The sequence below is a fragment of the Sarcophilus harrisii genome, chromosome 6 (assembly GCF_902635505.1).
Source record: "Sarcophilus harrisii chromosome 6, mSarHar1.11, whole genome shotgun sequence".
Classification (NCBI taxonomy): Eukaryota; Metazoa; Chordata; class Mammalia; order Dasyuromorphia; family Dasyuridae; genus Sarcophilus; species Sarcophilus harrisii.
Window position 1 is genome coordinate 195,152,212 of NC_045431.1, and position 15,297 is coordinate 195,167,508.

At 40.6% G+C, this 15,297-nt stretch overlaps 1 protein-coding gene across 2 annotated transcripts in view; it reads right to left on the reverse strand.

The window, feature by feature from the left end:
* Positions 1 to 7,908, reverse strand: part of SPON1 (spondin 1) — a 353,898-nt gene extending 345,990 nt beyond the window's left edge. Inside the window, exon 1 of one of the 2 annotated variants that reach the window (XM_031942871.1) lies at positions 6,909 to 7,908. In XM_031942871.1, coding sequence (XP_031798731.1) covers positions 6,909 to 7,128 — 220 coding nt within the window. In that variant the 5' untranslated portion in view covers positions 7,129 to 7,908. The remainder of the gene's footprint in view (positions 1 to 6,908) is intronic. The other variant, XM_003773516.4, reaches the window with a different exon arrangement.
* Between the last annotated feature and the right edge of the window lie 7,389 nt (positions 7,909 to 15,297).

Below are 15,297 nucleotides of genomic sequence, written 5' to 3' on the forward strand. Positions count from 1 at the left end.
ACTTTAGAAGTGAGCAGCTGAAGACTCATAACTTGTCCAAAGTCATATAGATAGCAAATAGCAAAGATGGACTTTGAACAAAGGTTTAGTATTCTTGGCTAAATGATACCAAATTCTTAAACCAACCAGGAACCAGAGCCAAGGAGAAACAAGGAGCAAATAGAACTACAGTGTAGAGCAAAGATGTCAAACTCTAACCCTAAAGCCAAGTGTGATCTGAAGGAGACTATAATTGGGAAATGTTTAAAAATAAATAAATAAATATGTGATAAACCATAATGTTCACATGGTTCTTTAAGTCAATACACAGGCTAAAGGGATCTGTTCCCATTTGGATTTGAGGCCCCTCGTGCAGAAGAGCAAACCTAAATTTACTCTTCACAAGTACCGTGAATTGTATAGACTACATAGGAATAGGGTGTGCCATAGCTTTTCCAAAGTACCTTAAGAATGATCTATTATTTCACTTAACCCTCAAATCCTTCATGTTAGGTATCCTCATTTTACAGAGAGAGAAACTGAGGCTCAGAGAACTTAGACACAGGACTCTCAGTCTCTAGCAATCCTAAGTCTTTTCCTTAGATGGTAGGGGGAAAGGGAACATAATTCTAAAGTGGCAATAGAAGTTTGTAGAGTTTCCTGGGAGAGGTGGAAGCCTACTAGAGAGGAAGAGAAGCACGTTGTAACCTCAGATGCAAGTGCTTTGTGTTTTGCATTTTCTATCAAGTGACATAAAACCTGTCCTATATTGGGTGCCCTGATACTCTGAATGCTTTTGTGGTAACCGAGATAAATGTGGAGAAATGGGGAGGATCAGGACCAGTGATTAGAGATAAGTTATAAACATTTAGATCATATTAGTGATGAAAAATAGTATAGCTAACTGTGTCTCAATGCCACATGCCTCAGCAAGCTAGAATGACTCATTTTCCTAGGGCTTCAAGCAGCAGATGTTTTACTATATAGCAATTTATTAAATATTTTGAGTTCCTATGCTATAAAAGGAACATCTTTGAGATAAAGGAATGTCACTCTCTACTTCAGGTTATCCAAAACACTGAAGTGTTCCTTGAGGGGGGAAAAATGAAGTAAAACTTCAATTGGAAATTTAAAAGATCTGAAATGGCAGAGGGAAAACTTGACCTTTGTCAGAAGGTTGGAGGAGAGAGAGAATCTAGTTAGCCTCCTGCTCAATAGCTCATCTGAATGTCACGTTGATTGCCTAAAACATAGAAGATATAATGCATAAAAAATATTTGATCCTGAGAAGACAGGAGGGACTTAGATATTTTCTGATTCCTTACAAATTCTATAACTGGACTTGAAATCAGGAAGAGTTGAATGTCACCTCTGACACACCAGCTGCATCTGGCAAGAACACCTATTAGCGTTCTTGCCAACTTTCCGAATTTATAAATTTCAAAGATGCTGGCCTGCATTATTAGAAAGACTTTTCTTATCAGGGAGTTGCTTATACTATTGAAAACACAAACCCAATTCTTATGCCTATCGGAGGTGTAATAATTGGAACTCTTTCATAGCATCTTCAAAAATCACACAACCAGAGATGACTTTAAAGATCATCTAAATCTAACTTCTCTATTTACAGATGCAGAAACAGAGATGGAAAATGTGCCATGACTTGCCCAACACAAAGACAGTAGAGAATCTCCCCTCCATGTGGCTTTCTCCAATGTGATATTCAATCTGCAACTTACAAACCATTCCACTTGCATTGTGTGCCATAGCTTTTCCAAAGCTCCTTAAATATGATTTATTATCTCATTTAATCCTCAAATCCACCATATTGGTAAACATAACAGTTATCATTGTCCTCATTTTCAGAGAGAGAAACTGAGGCTCAGAGAACTTAAATGATTGCTCAAGGTCACTTGAATCGAAAAAGTAATCAGCAAACACAGGGCTCTAAGTTAACTCCCAGATGAAAAGACAGAGAAATACAGAAACAGAGAAAGAAACCCAGAGATACTTAGATACATAGAAGTAGTTATGGAAAGAACACATTTTACATTTTTGTATAAGATGATAAGCATTCTGATGGACAGCGCTCAGTGTTCAGAAATACTGATCATTAAGAAAGATGACCATCTCAGCATGGTGCAGTGGACAAAGAGCTGGACTTGAAATGAGAAGAGACGCAAGACAAATCTTCCTCTGATATGATGAACTTTGTGGACATGACCAATGCATTAGTTCTTTCATCTGCAAAATTGGAAATAACATTATCCTTGGCATCAGTGTTCCAAGATAGTTGAGAGGCTAAAAAAGAGATAATGTATATAACATTGTTTTAAAACTTTAATATTATGTAAATGCCTCACTATTAAACAATGTAAATTAATTCTAAATGATTCATTGAGTTGTTTCCATGTTTTATTCCTTGTTCAAAGTGTTAGTGGAATGATGTACAAGTTCATATAAAGTCATGTAAGTTATATAAACCTAACTCATATAAATCTTCTGCCCAGGTCTTTAAAAGAGGGTTAATCCCCAAGGCAAACCAACAAACCACTCATCTACAAAAATCTATAAGGTTGGTCTGTGCTTGTCCCACTTGAAAAACTAGCAAAAACAGGAATGACATTTTAATTTTTGTGGTCAATAAGCTGTACAAAACACATCAGAACTACTTTTAACATAATTGTTCTCAGAGGGCACAAGCCAACTCTCTCATGTAGAAAATGTCACATCAACCAAGCCAACACCATTTGGTTCCTAATGACTTAATGAGATTCATCGGGTGAATGCATTCCAAGATGAAAACCCTTGTATAGTCTCCCTTTTATTTGTGGTTGACACAACATAAGGCAATCAGGACATAAACCAAAGATAAAATAATACTATTCCAGAAGCAAAAGGAGGGGGGGAAATTACAGGTAAAATGAATACAGTTCTGCACTGAAATTACTTAATCATTGATTTTTAAGAGGCACTGCAAGGATTAAACTTAATATCAGAAGACCCAAGTCTTAGGATCTGAACCACTACAGATTATTGTACCACAATGTAAATTTGAATTTCATTCTTTGTAAAATAGAAATAATAACATTATTATCTACCTCATAAGAATATACAAGGAAAAATTATACAAGTACATATATTTTGTAAAAATGTTTATGAATTGTTTGGTCTGTGTATTTTATTAGAAATTAAATATAAATAGAATTACTATTACATAAATTTTTTATAAATTACCTATAACATATAGGGTTATATGACATAGTCATGGTATAGTTGAAAGGTAATTGAATATGGAATCTGAGGAGCTGGATTCAGATCTAAGTTTTTAAATTTATGATGTTAGGCAAGTCATTTAAACTTTCTAGACTTCAGTTTCTTTATCTGTGAAATAAGGAGACTGCATTAGGTCTCTTCCTACTTTAAATCTTATAAACTCCTACAGTAAATGGCAAAGGAGATTTAAAGATAAATAATATCTCATTTCTGACCTATTACAATCTAATAAGAGTGATGGGATACATCTATTTTCTACAAATTCCATTTTTTGGCAATCTAAGAGAACAGCTAAAGGGATTCAAGACATCCTGGGTTCCTGAAGGATACCAGCAAAGCTCAGCACTTGGATAGTTTGTTTTTGTTATTTTGTTTTTTAGCTAGAAAGGTTTCAAGTCATCAATTTGTCATCTGAGAACCAACCCAGCTAAAGGCAGAAAAACTCATGCTCAGGAGGTTCTCCAGTCAAATGAAATTGTAAGGCTACGGAAACTCATTTAAGTAATGGAGAGTTGTTATTTTGGCAAGGGAAATACCTAGAAAAATCAACTTATGGATTCTTTGAAATATTAAAGTCCATAAAGCTATGTAGATCTCATTTCCTCAGGGGTGTGTCATTTCAGCTCTGAAGGTAAATCCTTTCACTGATGCAGATATCAACCACTGCATAATTTAACAGATGCTCTGAATTTGGCTGAAAAATCCATCCCTTTGCAGCACGTACAGAGATGAAGCTCTCCAAGCTTATTAGACTCATCATTGAAGCACACACTGAACAATAAACCTATCACCAGACTTGAAGTCTTTCCAGTCTGATGGACTGGCCAGAGTTTGGGCTATACTGGTATAGACTTAGAGGATGTAGAATCACCTTCCTGCCAAAATGAGGTTTACTGGCCCAAAATGGTAGACAGTAAACTAGCCTTAGGTCAGAAGACAAGGTAAAGTCAGCCCCAACATCCCTGCAAGAGTCAAGAAGGAAATGAAAATAAAACATGGCAATGACTCAAATATGTCCACCCTAGTATTGGCCACTTTCCTGATGATGTCCTCAAAGACTATGCTGCTCTTGTAGATGCTACCATTATACACATACCCACAATACACACACCCCCTCCATTCTTTAATGAATTTCCAACTAGAAATCATACATAAATCAATGTAATACAAATTAGTATGTGAATTTTGAAGTTATACATAATGCAAATATGTATATGCATATTACATACATGTTTTTATATAAAATGAGGGAAAGAATGCTCCTTGCTGAGGGAACTAGGAAACCTTCATAAAGGAGGTGTCATTTGAGTGGATGTCACAATTGAGACAGATGTTAAATAATAACAGTATAGCACTTAAAGGTTTCCTCAATCTTTAGCAACCTGAAAAGTAGATAGTAAGAATATGAATATACTTATCCTACAAATGGGGAAACAGGCTCAAAATAATTTTTAAAAAATTGCCCATGTCTGGAGAAAAAGTTTGGTATACAGAACTCAAAAGCAGATCTCTTTGCTCTCAATGTGGGGCTTATTCTCGTGCACAAGGTTGCTAAACCCTGATAATTCTTCTCTCTCCTTTTACAGAGGAGAAAATCCCAGTCCCTCCCTGGATTACAAGGCTAAAACTAGATCCCAGGTCTCCTGATTAGGAGCTCTATGCTCAAATACACCCTTCTATTAAAAGGCAGAAATTGTGGAACTGTGCCCTTTCCTCTTCCACCTCCCTTTTAAGCCAATTTTTTTCAAAAAATTCAGTTAAGCAAAAGGTTTTGCAATTGTCGATGCTGAAAAATTACCCATGCATATATCTTGTAAATAAAGAGCTATAATATAATTTTTTTAAAATAAAATAAAAATTCAGTTAAGTTTTCCACTACTATTTCGACTTCAGATGGAAGGGAAATCGTGTTAGGAGATAAGAACCTTCATTCCTGTAGCCCTAAAAGACAAGTCAGCTAGCACTCTCTGTTGTTTCAACTTGGGTCTTCTGTGACAACAGCCTTTCTGTTCTCTTCATGTTGTACATTGGACCTTCTCACCTTTTCTTCTGAGGTGAGTTTTTACGTAACAGGAAAACAGAGTTCACCTGCCAGATCTGTGGCTGTCTCATCCTTAACTGCAGAGGGCGCAGCTAGGCCTTCTGGGGCCCGCAACAGAGGGAAGTAGAGGCTGTGGCCAACCCGCGGAAAGGATCCCGGCCAATTCGGCCAGGCTCGGGATTCCTCCTGCTTGCTAGTCTCACTCCCTTCAAGTAGTTCGCGTAATGTCGCATCTAAACACCCAGCTGAATGCGTCTTGGGACCAGAAAGGGAGAGAGACCAGAAAGAGACCTTGTCTTTTAGTAGAATTCTCTCCTCAAAACTTTCTGCTATTGTGGTAGTGCATCCTTCCCAGGAGAGCCAGATCAGTCTTTACTTGCCGAGTCCTTTTTAAAGAACCTTTTTAGAGACTGGGGTGTTCTCTCTCTCTCCCCAGGACTGCCCCCGCCTTAGGCGGCGAATATTCCCCTCACTATTTGCAATTTCTTCTGCCCTTTTCAAACCAAGCGGCTATTCCGAAGCTGGTTTTCCCCAGTCCCGGGAAAATACCTTCCTCCCATTTACCCCATTTAATGGAAATGCCTGCTGGGCAGAAGAGCCGTAGATTCGGGCTAACTAGAGCCCCAGATCTGAGAGATGGGAGCAAAAAAAGGAGGGATTGCCCTTGATCTATAGGCTGCGGTTCTCCCACTCTCTCCAAGAAACGGTCTCGCTCTTTGCTGGGATGCTGGGACGCTAAATCTAACCAAGGGCCTGACAGGTGACTAACTCCTCCTCTAGCCAGCTTTGCAGGCTTCGAAGCTAAAGATTTCCCTTAGGAGGAGGAAGCGAGGTACTCCCTTGCCGGGTTTTTAGATCAATTCCACGGGATTTTACCGCGACGGACTCCAGACGCAGGTGGGAAAAGGTCCCAGGTGAACCTGCCAAAGGCTAGGTGGTTAGAATGGAAAAATACAAGCGCCCTCGCCCGGGAAGTCACCGAAGCAGCAGCCAAAAGAAAACGTGCTGCCCGGAATGCCTGTTTCTTCCCCTGGGACTCCTAAGAGCCAGCTCCAGCCCTGCCCCGCCCCTGTCCTAGCAAGCTCACCTGCGAAGGACCGGGAGCATAGCCCGGAGACAAAACCCTCACGCCCACTCCCACCTCCACTCCTCGCGCCAAGCCCCGACCCTCGCACCCTTTCCTTCCTGTCCTAAAACACCAGGTGCTCAGCGCACCCGGACCCCGCGGGTGCAGAAGTAGCGGAAGGCCAGAGGAAGCCGGGCTTCCCCGGAGCAGCCAGCGAGCCGCTCCGACGGCTCAGCTCACTGCAACCCGAGCACCCACCCTTGGGGAGAGGTGACAGAAAAAACGCTTTTGCCGCTAATCTGCCGCTGCTCCAAAGCAGACGCAGAAGCCCTGTCCGAGTTCCCAAACTAGGAAAAGAAAACAATAAAAGCCCCTTTGCAGATGTTCCAGGAACCGGAGGCGAAGCTTCCGAACTTCTCGGGCCGGCTCCCAGTCTCCCCCAAGCGGCCAGGCGCTAGCCGCCCGGAGGGAGATTCGTGGCAGAGTAGTAGCCCGGCCAAGTGGCCCGGTGGAGGTGACCTCAGCCCCGGCTCATAAATGACTTACCCCGATAGCTGTTGCCCGGCTTATAAAATTCTGGGTCCCCTTCCACCCGGAGGCTGAACTCGTTGTAACCCTCGCGGCGGGTGCCTTGGGCGCGCAAGATGCGGCTGCAGTAGCCTTCGGACTTGAGGACTTTGTCCAGGGTCTCGTCTGGGAACGCCAGCACCGTAAGGGCCAGCGCCAGGGTGAGGAGCGCCCGAGGGAAGGGTGAAGAAAGTCCCATCTTCTCAGGAGCTCCACAACTTTCTGCTCCTAGCCCTCGCCGCCGCTGTGGAAATGCCCACTGGTGAAAGCCGGGCAGAGGGGAGGCGACTGAACAGGGCTCGTCAGCTCCAGCCTTGGAGCAAGGCGCTCCCCCGCCCCCAGGGAGCAGAGACCCCGAGAGGGGCGAGAAACTGGGAAGGGGAGTGAAGAAGGGGGAGGAAGAGGAGGAAGAAACAAAGAGGGAGAGAGCAGTGAGCCAGCCAGGGAATGTTCCTGCTCTCTAATCAGCTGCCGCCGGCTTGAGCGAGCTAGCGAGGGAGCGGAGGGGGGGAGGGAGGCGGAGGCAGGAAGGCTGATTTTGCCCAGATCCCCAAGTGAAGCGCTGTTTTCTTTCAGAGCTAGTGATTAGCAGTTGTAATGTTTACTCTGCCCGGCGGTATTCCCAAGGTTTGGTGAAATAACAGAGCGCAGGAAAACGCTGTTGCCGCTGTTGCCTCCGCTGCCTGTCTCCTAGACATCCAGCCGGGCTCAAGCCACGCTCACCAAGAGAGCCAGGCCGACAGCATCGACATTCATCCCTCGCCTTCCGGCCAAAGACTGGTCACTGTGCGCCAACTGGACGGGATAGAGGGGGAGGGGAAGGGAGGAGAGGCCAGAATTTTAAAAGGTGTCAGGGGGCAGGGTTGCTGTTGTGATGGTCGTTCTAAAAGTTCAAAGAAGGGCCTGCTTTTCTTCTCATTTGTAGGTAATCGTTATCTTTTGACTCGCGCTCTCTCTTTTCCTTCCTCAATGCCCCACCCTCCAGCCACATACTGATGGGGCCAGGATGCCGGGCTTTTGGGGCGGGTGCCCTGTTTCGGGGAGGGATGAGGAGCAGCTTGAACTTTGACGCTGTCTTGCTAGGGCCTTTCACTGGGGAAGCGCAGAGAGCCGGGCCAATGGCTGGGAGCGGGTGCCAGTTAGCAGAACCCTGGGCACCGGGAGGAAGGAGATTGATCTCTCTCTGCTCCTATTTCCCTAAGTAGAGGAACCTGGTGCATCAACAGTAAGCGGACATTCACATGGTCCTTAAAGATCTGCAAAAGTACTTTCCTTTTCCATACTTCATGCCAACTTGGCCCAAGGTTGGCATAGTTAATAAGTTTGGTGACAAGGATTTGGACTTGGGCAGCCCGGCCCTCTTGCCACTCCACCGTGCTGCAGTCCCCTAACTCGCATCTTACCACACACCCAGAACAAGCAACTGTTCTTCTGACCTCTTATCCCTCTAATTGTGAGGAAGTCAAAATGAACTACAACTATGGGCATCTGACGCCTTCATGCTGCCCCCTGGCTTCCTGGGTCTCCCACTACACCTGGATCCTCCATTACTTTCTGTGTCCATATTTATCCTATCCTTTCTCAAATTAATCTCTCCTTCCGCATCTAGCTCCACCTCATCCTAAAGTCTCATATATCTATTCCATTTCTGATCAGCTCTCCCCTCCCTTTAAACTTCAGTCTTATCTCTTTCCTTGCCAAATGTCTACAATGAGGGGGACAATATATCTTTTATTTAACAGCTAATTATTGAATTAGCATCTTGCCTTAGGCTTTGATGGCAAATTTTCTGGGTCATGTTTGAATCAGTGTAAGGGACCTTACCCTTGTGAAAGCTATTTCACCACTTTGCAAAGTTGTAATTAACTGTAGCAAAGGCTGGGAGGTAGGGGCATTCTCTCAGGGTTCCAATATGGTGAGGAGGGCTGTTTCCCTTCTAAGAAGGGCACTGCCTCCCCATGATGACCATACTCCCCTACACTTAATCTCGAAGTCTGGCAGCATGAGCTCATAGCCAGCCTCCCCTCTCCCCTCTTCACATTCAACACTATAAATGCCAAGGTCCAGCAGTATAACTGAATTCACCACTGACCTGTCCTCTATACCCAGCATATTCTCCCACCACTCACATCTGGTTGTCCAGTTAACATATTCCTGGTTGTGATTATTACTTTCTAAACCTTCACTCTATGCATCAAATCCCCTAAGCTTATTTCCAGAAGTAATTAGCACTCTAGGTTCAGATATCTACCATGCCCCATTCTTTACCCTTTCCACTTTTCTGATACTGTCACAATAATTGGATATTTGAGTCTGGAATCCAGTCTTTTTTTCCCCTTCTTATCCCCATACCACAAATCAGTGTTCACTAGGCTTGTTAAAAAGGAAAAAAGAGATTATACAAATTTAGGAAGGTTGTTAAAAACATGTGTGTGTGTGTGTGTGTGTGTGTGTGTGTGTGTATCTGTGTCTGTGTTAGCAACCCATGGCATAATTTCCAAATCCTGGCCTTTTACTAGGCCCCTAGAAAGAAGTGATTTTTAGTGTCCCAAAATATCCATATACAAATTTTGAATTTGTCTATATGAGCAGGCTGGGTCAAGTTCATTTGTCAGAATTACAATCCTAGTTTCAGTCTCAGCCAATCAGGAATCCTTTTATCATCTGTCAAGCTTCTGGGTGTTCTATTCTTGTTTTACATCATTGGCTGTCCAACTGTGTCTCTTTTTTTCTCTCTCTCTTTTTCTCTGTCTCTCCTTCCTCTCTCTCTCTCTGTCCCTCTATCTTTCTCTCTCTCTCTCTCTTTCTCTCTCTTTCTCTCTCTCTCTCTCTCTCTCCCCATCTCTTTTTCTTCTCTTCCTCTTTTCCTAACTCTCTCCTTACAGCTCAAAGAAACTTTAAACATAATCCAGTTCATTCACTTCTTACATATCAAGAAAATGATGTCCATAAGGGATAATTGGTGTGCCTAATGCCACTTCATGGCAGAATACAATATCCCTGTGACTTAAAAATAGCATACACTACCATCATGAAATTAAAAAGTCAAAGCATTCTGTCAATCTACTATCTGCAACCTTCTGTTCTAGGCACAAGGGAGATACCAATGTAATTAAGACTTGGTCTATATCCTCATGGAGTTTTCCAGAGTTAGGCTTTGATGGATAATAGGATTTTGTTAGACACAGAAGGGAGAAAAAAATGCTAGGAAAAGGGAACATGCCCTGGAAAGGAAGTATAAACCCTCCTAGGAAGAACATAGCATTTCCTGGTATATTGAAATCTTAAGGTAGAATGAAATGGCAGTACATCATACAGCATGTGATATGCTACAGTGTGAGAAGTATATAGATTTAGAGCTGGAAATAACCTTGAAGGTCATTTAGTTCCCAGCTTCTTAAATTGTGGTTCATGTGAGGTCTTATAACTGAATATAGGAGTCATGAAATTATGATTTATTATCAGCAAATGCTTGATTTGCATATTTATTTTATATACTTATATACCTGGAATCATGTATCAGTGGGAAAAAGTTTAAGAATCCCTGATGTCATTCAATCCTCTCATTTTACAAAAGAGGAAACTGAGGCTGAGAGAGGTTAAATGACTCACCAAAGATCACACAGTAAATTGGCAGGGGGTGAGATTTAAATCTAAGTCCTCTGAGTCCAAACCCCTTGATATACACTGAATGTTGCCTGTTGAGGTTAACTTGATTAGGGCTTCAGAATTCCTTGTAAAATTAAGTTTAGACAGATGTGTTAGGATGATACTGTGAAAAGGTTTGAAAGCTAGCCCATATTTTACCCTGATGTCATTGGGTAGGCTACTATTGACTTTTTAGAAGAAAAGTAACATAACAAAATGACTACTTCAAAGGAAAATGAACTTGATGAATACAAGATGGAAGAGGACTGTAGGTAAACAGATTCAAGAAGCTATTATATTATTCTAGGTTGGAACTGATGAAAGTCTGGACAAAAATGCTTGTTATGAAAATGGTGGTCCAGTGGTGGATATGAATGATATTTAAAGCTAGAAACAGGAAAACTTGATAAAGTGGAAGAATAGGATGAAGGATGGAGTAGTGGATAAACTTAATTACTCCAAGATTTTGAGCCTAGGAGACTAAGATTGTGATTCCATTGATATAAATAAAAATATTGATGAGTCTGATTTGGACACAAATGCCCCGTTATTCATTTCATCAGTCAACATTTTTAAACACCTACTATAAAACCTAGGTCTCTTTCTCAAATCCTTGTTTTCACCTCATCCCAAACCAATCTGTGGCCAAATCTTGTCAATTCACCTTCATAGCATCTCTCATATATACTCCTTTCTTCTGATACTTCTACTCTCCCAGTACACCTCTTACCACCTCACACCTGCACTACTGTAATAGCTTTCTAGTTACTTTCCCTGCCTCAACTTTCCCCATTCAGTTCATCCTCTATTTAGCTTCCAAATTGATATACATCTATCTATCTGTTTTTGCTGAAGCTATTGGGGTTAAATGACTTGCCCAGGATCACACAGCCAGGAAGTGTTAAGTGTTTGAGACCAGATTTGAACTTGGGTCTTCCTGACTTCAGGGCTGGTGCTCTATCCACTGCGCCACCGAGCTGCCCCCAAATTGATATTTCTAAAGTACAGAACTGAATATGCCCCTCCACAATTAAATGTAAAATCCTCTGATTGACTTTTGAAAGGCATTCATAACTTAGCTTTCCAGTCTTCTCAAATTTTATGTACTTTATGATCTGATAAACCTAGTCTCCTTACTGTTCTTTTCACAACATTCTCCTCTTTACTCCATGCATTTTCCCTAGATGTACCCCATGCCTCGAATGTTCTCTATCCTCATCTCCAGACTTCCTTCAAGTCTATGATAAAAACTTAACCTTCTGCAAGAAGTCTTTCCTGGCTCCTCCTAATTCTAATCTCTTCCACTGAGATTATTTTCCAACTACATCCTATATATTGTGTTTTATGTAGTTCTGTTTTCTTCCCCACTGAACTGTGAAATCCTTTAAAGTCAGGACTTCTTTTGCTTTTCTTTGCATATTTTGCTTTGCACAGTGCTTGACATATATCTGCTTAATTAATGCTAGTTGATTGATTGGTATCAGTGAGAAAGTATCAGTGAGCGAGACAAGATGTTAGGAATTGAAGATACAAGGGAAAATGAAAAAAATGAAAGTGAAAAACAAATTGAAGCCAAACAAAATAAAATGAAAAAGAATTGCTCTTGTGAGGAAGGAAGTTTAATATAATATAAAATGACAAATAATAAATAAAAGATGATTTTAGAAGATAACACTAAACATTAAATGGATCTGGAAAAGCTTCCCATAGGAAAGGGTACAAAGTTCACAACTGAGGATGGCTACTGCATAGTTGAAGTTACAGATTGGGAAAGACATCATAACTAGACTGATAGATGTATACCATTCAAATATAGATGATATAGTTGAAATGTTTGAAAACCTTAACTGAGAAGTGACAACTGAAGAATGTATGAAACCCTTAAGAAGAAAGGATAAAGTAAGAATGCTGAGAAGTGAGAACTGAAACTTGGTGACCAGAAAAGAATTAATATAATTGAGTGACAGCAGCTAAGGGAGGAGGCAATCTTTGGGGAGGAAAAGGGGTGGTTGTTACTGTCAGATGCTATAGAAAGATTGTTAAATTTGCCAAAAATAGATGGCTTTGAGAGAGCAGTTTTCATGGATTGAAAGTATAAAGTAGATTGCATGGGGTCAAGGAACAATTGAAATAGTAAGAAAGTAAAGGTCCCAGAGCAAAGGGACCCATTAGGAGCTTCAGCCAAGTATATTCTATACCACTTTCTTTAGTCTTCCCGGTTGAGGGAATGAGAGAAATATCATGTCTGAGAGGCTACTATTCCAGTAGAGATCAAGAGTGTTACCTAGGAGACAGAGATGGAGGCTAACTTGAGAGCCAGTCAGAGAGAGAGAGAGAGAGAGAGATAAAGAGGAGAGAGACAGAGACAGGGAAAAAGAAGAGAGACTGAGAGACAGAACATAAAGCATAGAGTGTGCTAGAAGAGTAGTTTGGTATTTGAAGTAGAAATAAGATAATAGTCTAAGAGAATAAATGAGAAACTATAAGAAGAGACCTTAGATATTATGTGACCTTCATTTTATCCAGAGAAAACTGAAGTCCTTAGAAGTTAAATGACTTGCTCCCAAAACATATAACTTGTCTTTGTTTCTCCAGCACTTAGCACAGTGCTTTGAATACAGTAGGTGCTTAGTTAGGGCCTAACCCAGTGTTCTTCTCACTATAATATAATGGTAAAATTGAAAATCAGACAGCACAAGTTTGACAGAGATTAGCACCAAGATGATGAGTTTGGCAGAGTTCTCTCTCTACTTCACTTAAAAGTTTTCAGAAATATAGTCAATTTTCTACCCAGTCCTTCCTTCTTCAGCTGAAGAATTCTCAATAATGCTCCAATTGTTGTCCATGGCAATGGGCATCCTCAAATGGGAGAGGACAGAACTACCCATACCATCCCTTACGAAGTTGTAATGATCTTTCCTTTCTCTGGTCTCACATCACACAATGTGCCCCACGTATAGTGTTAATACTTTTATTGGAAAATTAGCCTGGTATGATGGGTACTATTCAGGACTTGGAGTCAGAAAAAACAGGATTCAAGACCTCTGTCTGACATACCTCAGCTGGACAATTCACATAAACTCTGTGTGTTTCAGGCAGCTAGGCAGTTGTAATCTCTCCTATTGGAAAGAGTTCCCTAGACTGCCAAAATCAGATTTATATTTATGACATAGTTAGAAATACAGTTGTATATAAAACATATTTGTATTTTTGTAATAGCATATTTGTATATGTGCCATATTCCTCTGGTAAACTGATATTTAAGAGAAAGATGGCATTTCTTCTGTTCTACTCCAGAAAAATAGTGCTAACGTCCAAGTGTCTCCTTCTTAAGTGTACATGATAGCCTAGAAAGAGTTCCACACTGTGAGTCATGAAATATTGCTTGAAGCTCTGGCTTTAAAAAAAAAAAAAAAAAGTACTGACCTTGAAATCAGAAGGCTCACACTCAATTTCCAGGTCTGCCTAGCTGGGCAATGTCAAGCGATTCAGTCAACAATTCTGTGCTTCTGCTTTTTCCTTAAATGCTTATTTGACTGACTGACTGATATATAGAATAAAATGTTGGGCTTGGCGTCATAAAGACCTTGCTTAGAATCCTGCCTTTGAGTCTTACAAGCTGTGTGACTCTGGGTAAGTAATCATTTTTCTGAGCCTCAGTTTCTCCATCTGTAAACAATACCTGTAGTATTTTCCCCACAGGTTTGTTATTGACTGAGATAATAAATAAGATCTGTTTTTACAATTTTTAAAGTAAAATAAAAACTTTAAATATCAGTTATTAGGATATGGATTCTAATTCCTGTAGTTCAGCTGGTCTCTCATTCTCATTTTAACATTTATATATTAAATTAACATTTAATTTATATGCATCTTTTCTTTCTGTAAAGAACATAACTTTATTTTTTTTTTGTCTAATTCCTCCTCAAATAGTATTGCATATAGTAAGAGATGCTGACACAAGAATCTTCCAATTATATTTTCAAAATGAAAACTAAAGTCAGTAAGGGGTTGCTATGAAAAATCAGCTCACCAGGCTGATGATTTTCATCATTATAATATGTATGTAAGTAAAAATGAGATAAGAACCCAGGAAAGAAAAGTCGCTGGGGGAAAAATGCCTCCCTTTCATCATCTGGAGGAAAATTTTATACTTTCTTGGGAAAGAGATATGATCGAATCTTCCTTGTGGTGAAGAAAGGAAGATGAGATCTTAGAGAAGGAGCCCAAGAGGTAGGTACAGAAATGCTATGCCATCTAGATCTCATTACCTGTTCATGAAAGCTAACAGAAGGACAGAGAGATAGAGAGAAGGAATGACTTGGGATTTTTTTTTTTACTGGAAACTTTAGAAAGAAGGTGCTTCTGACTAGAAACAGAAAAACTGAGAGGAGAAGGCTGAACCAGGCAAGAAACTTATTAGCATCCAAGAAGGAAATCTTCAAATGGAAACAACTCATTTGTCAATTGGAAGATCATTTCTGGGGGGCTCTGAGACCTTGTTGAATAATGGTTGTAATGTCTAATGATATAAACAGGTGGAGTAAGCATGGAAAAAAATGATTTAAAAAAAGAAGTGGAGGTTATAAAGTAGAAATACAGAATCAGATAATTGAAGGAATGGATCTGTGGCCATCTAGTCTTAAATCATATGATCATAGAGATTGAGCTGGAGGAGATCTCTCATGCAACTATCTCACTTTATTGATATCAAAATGGA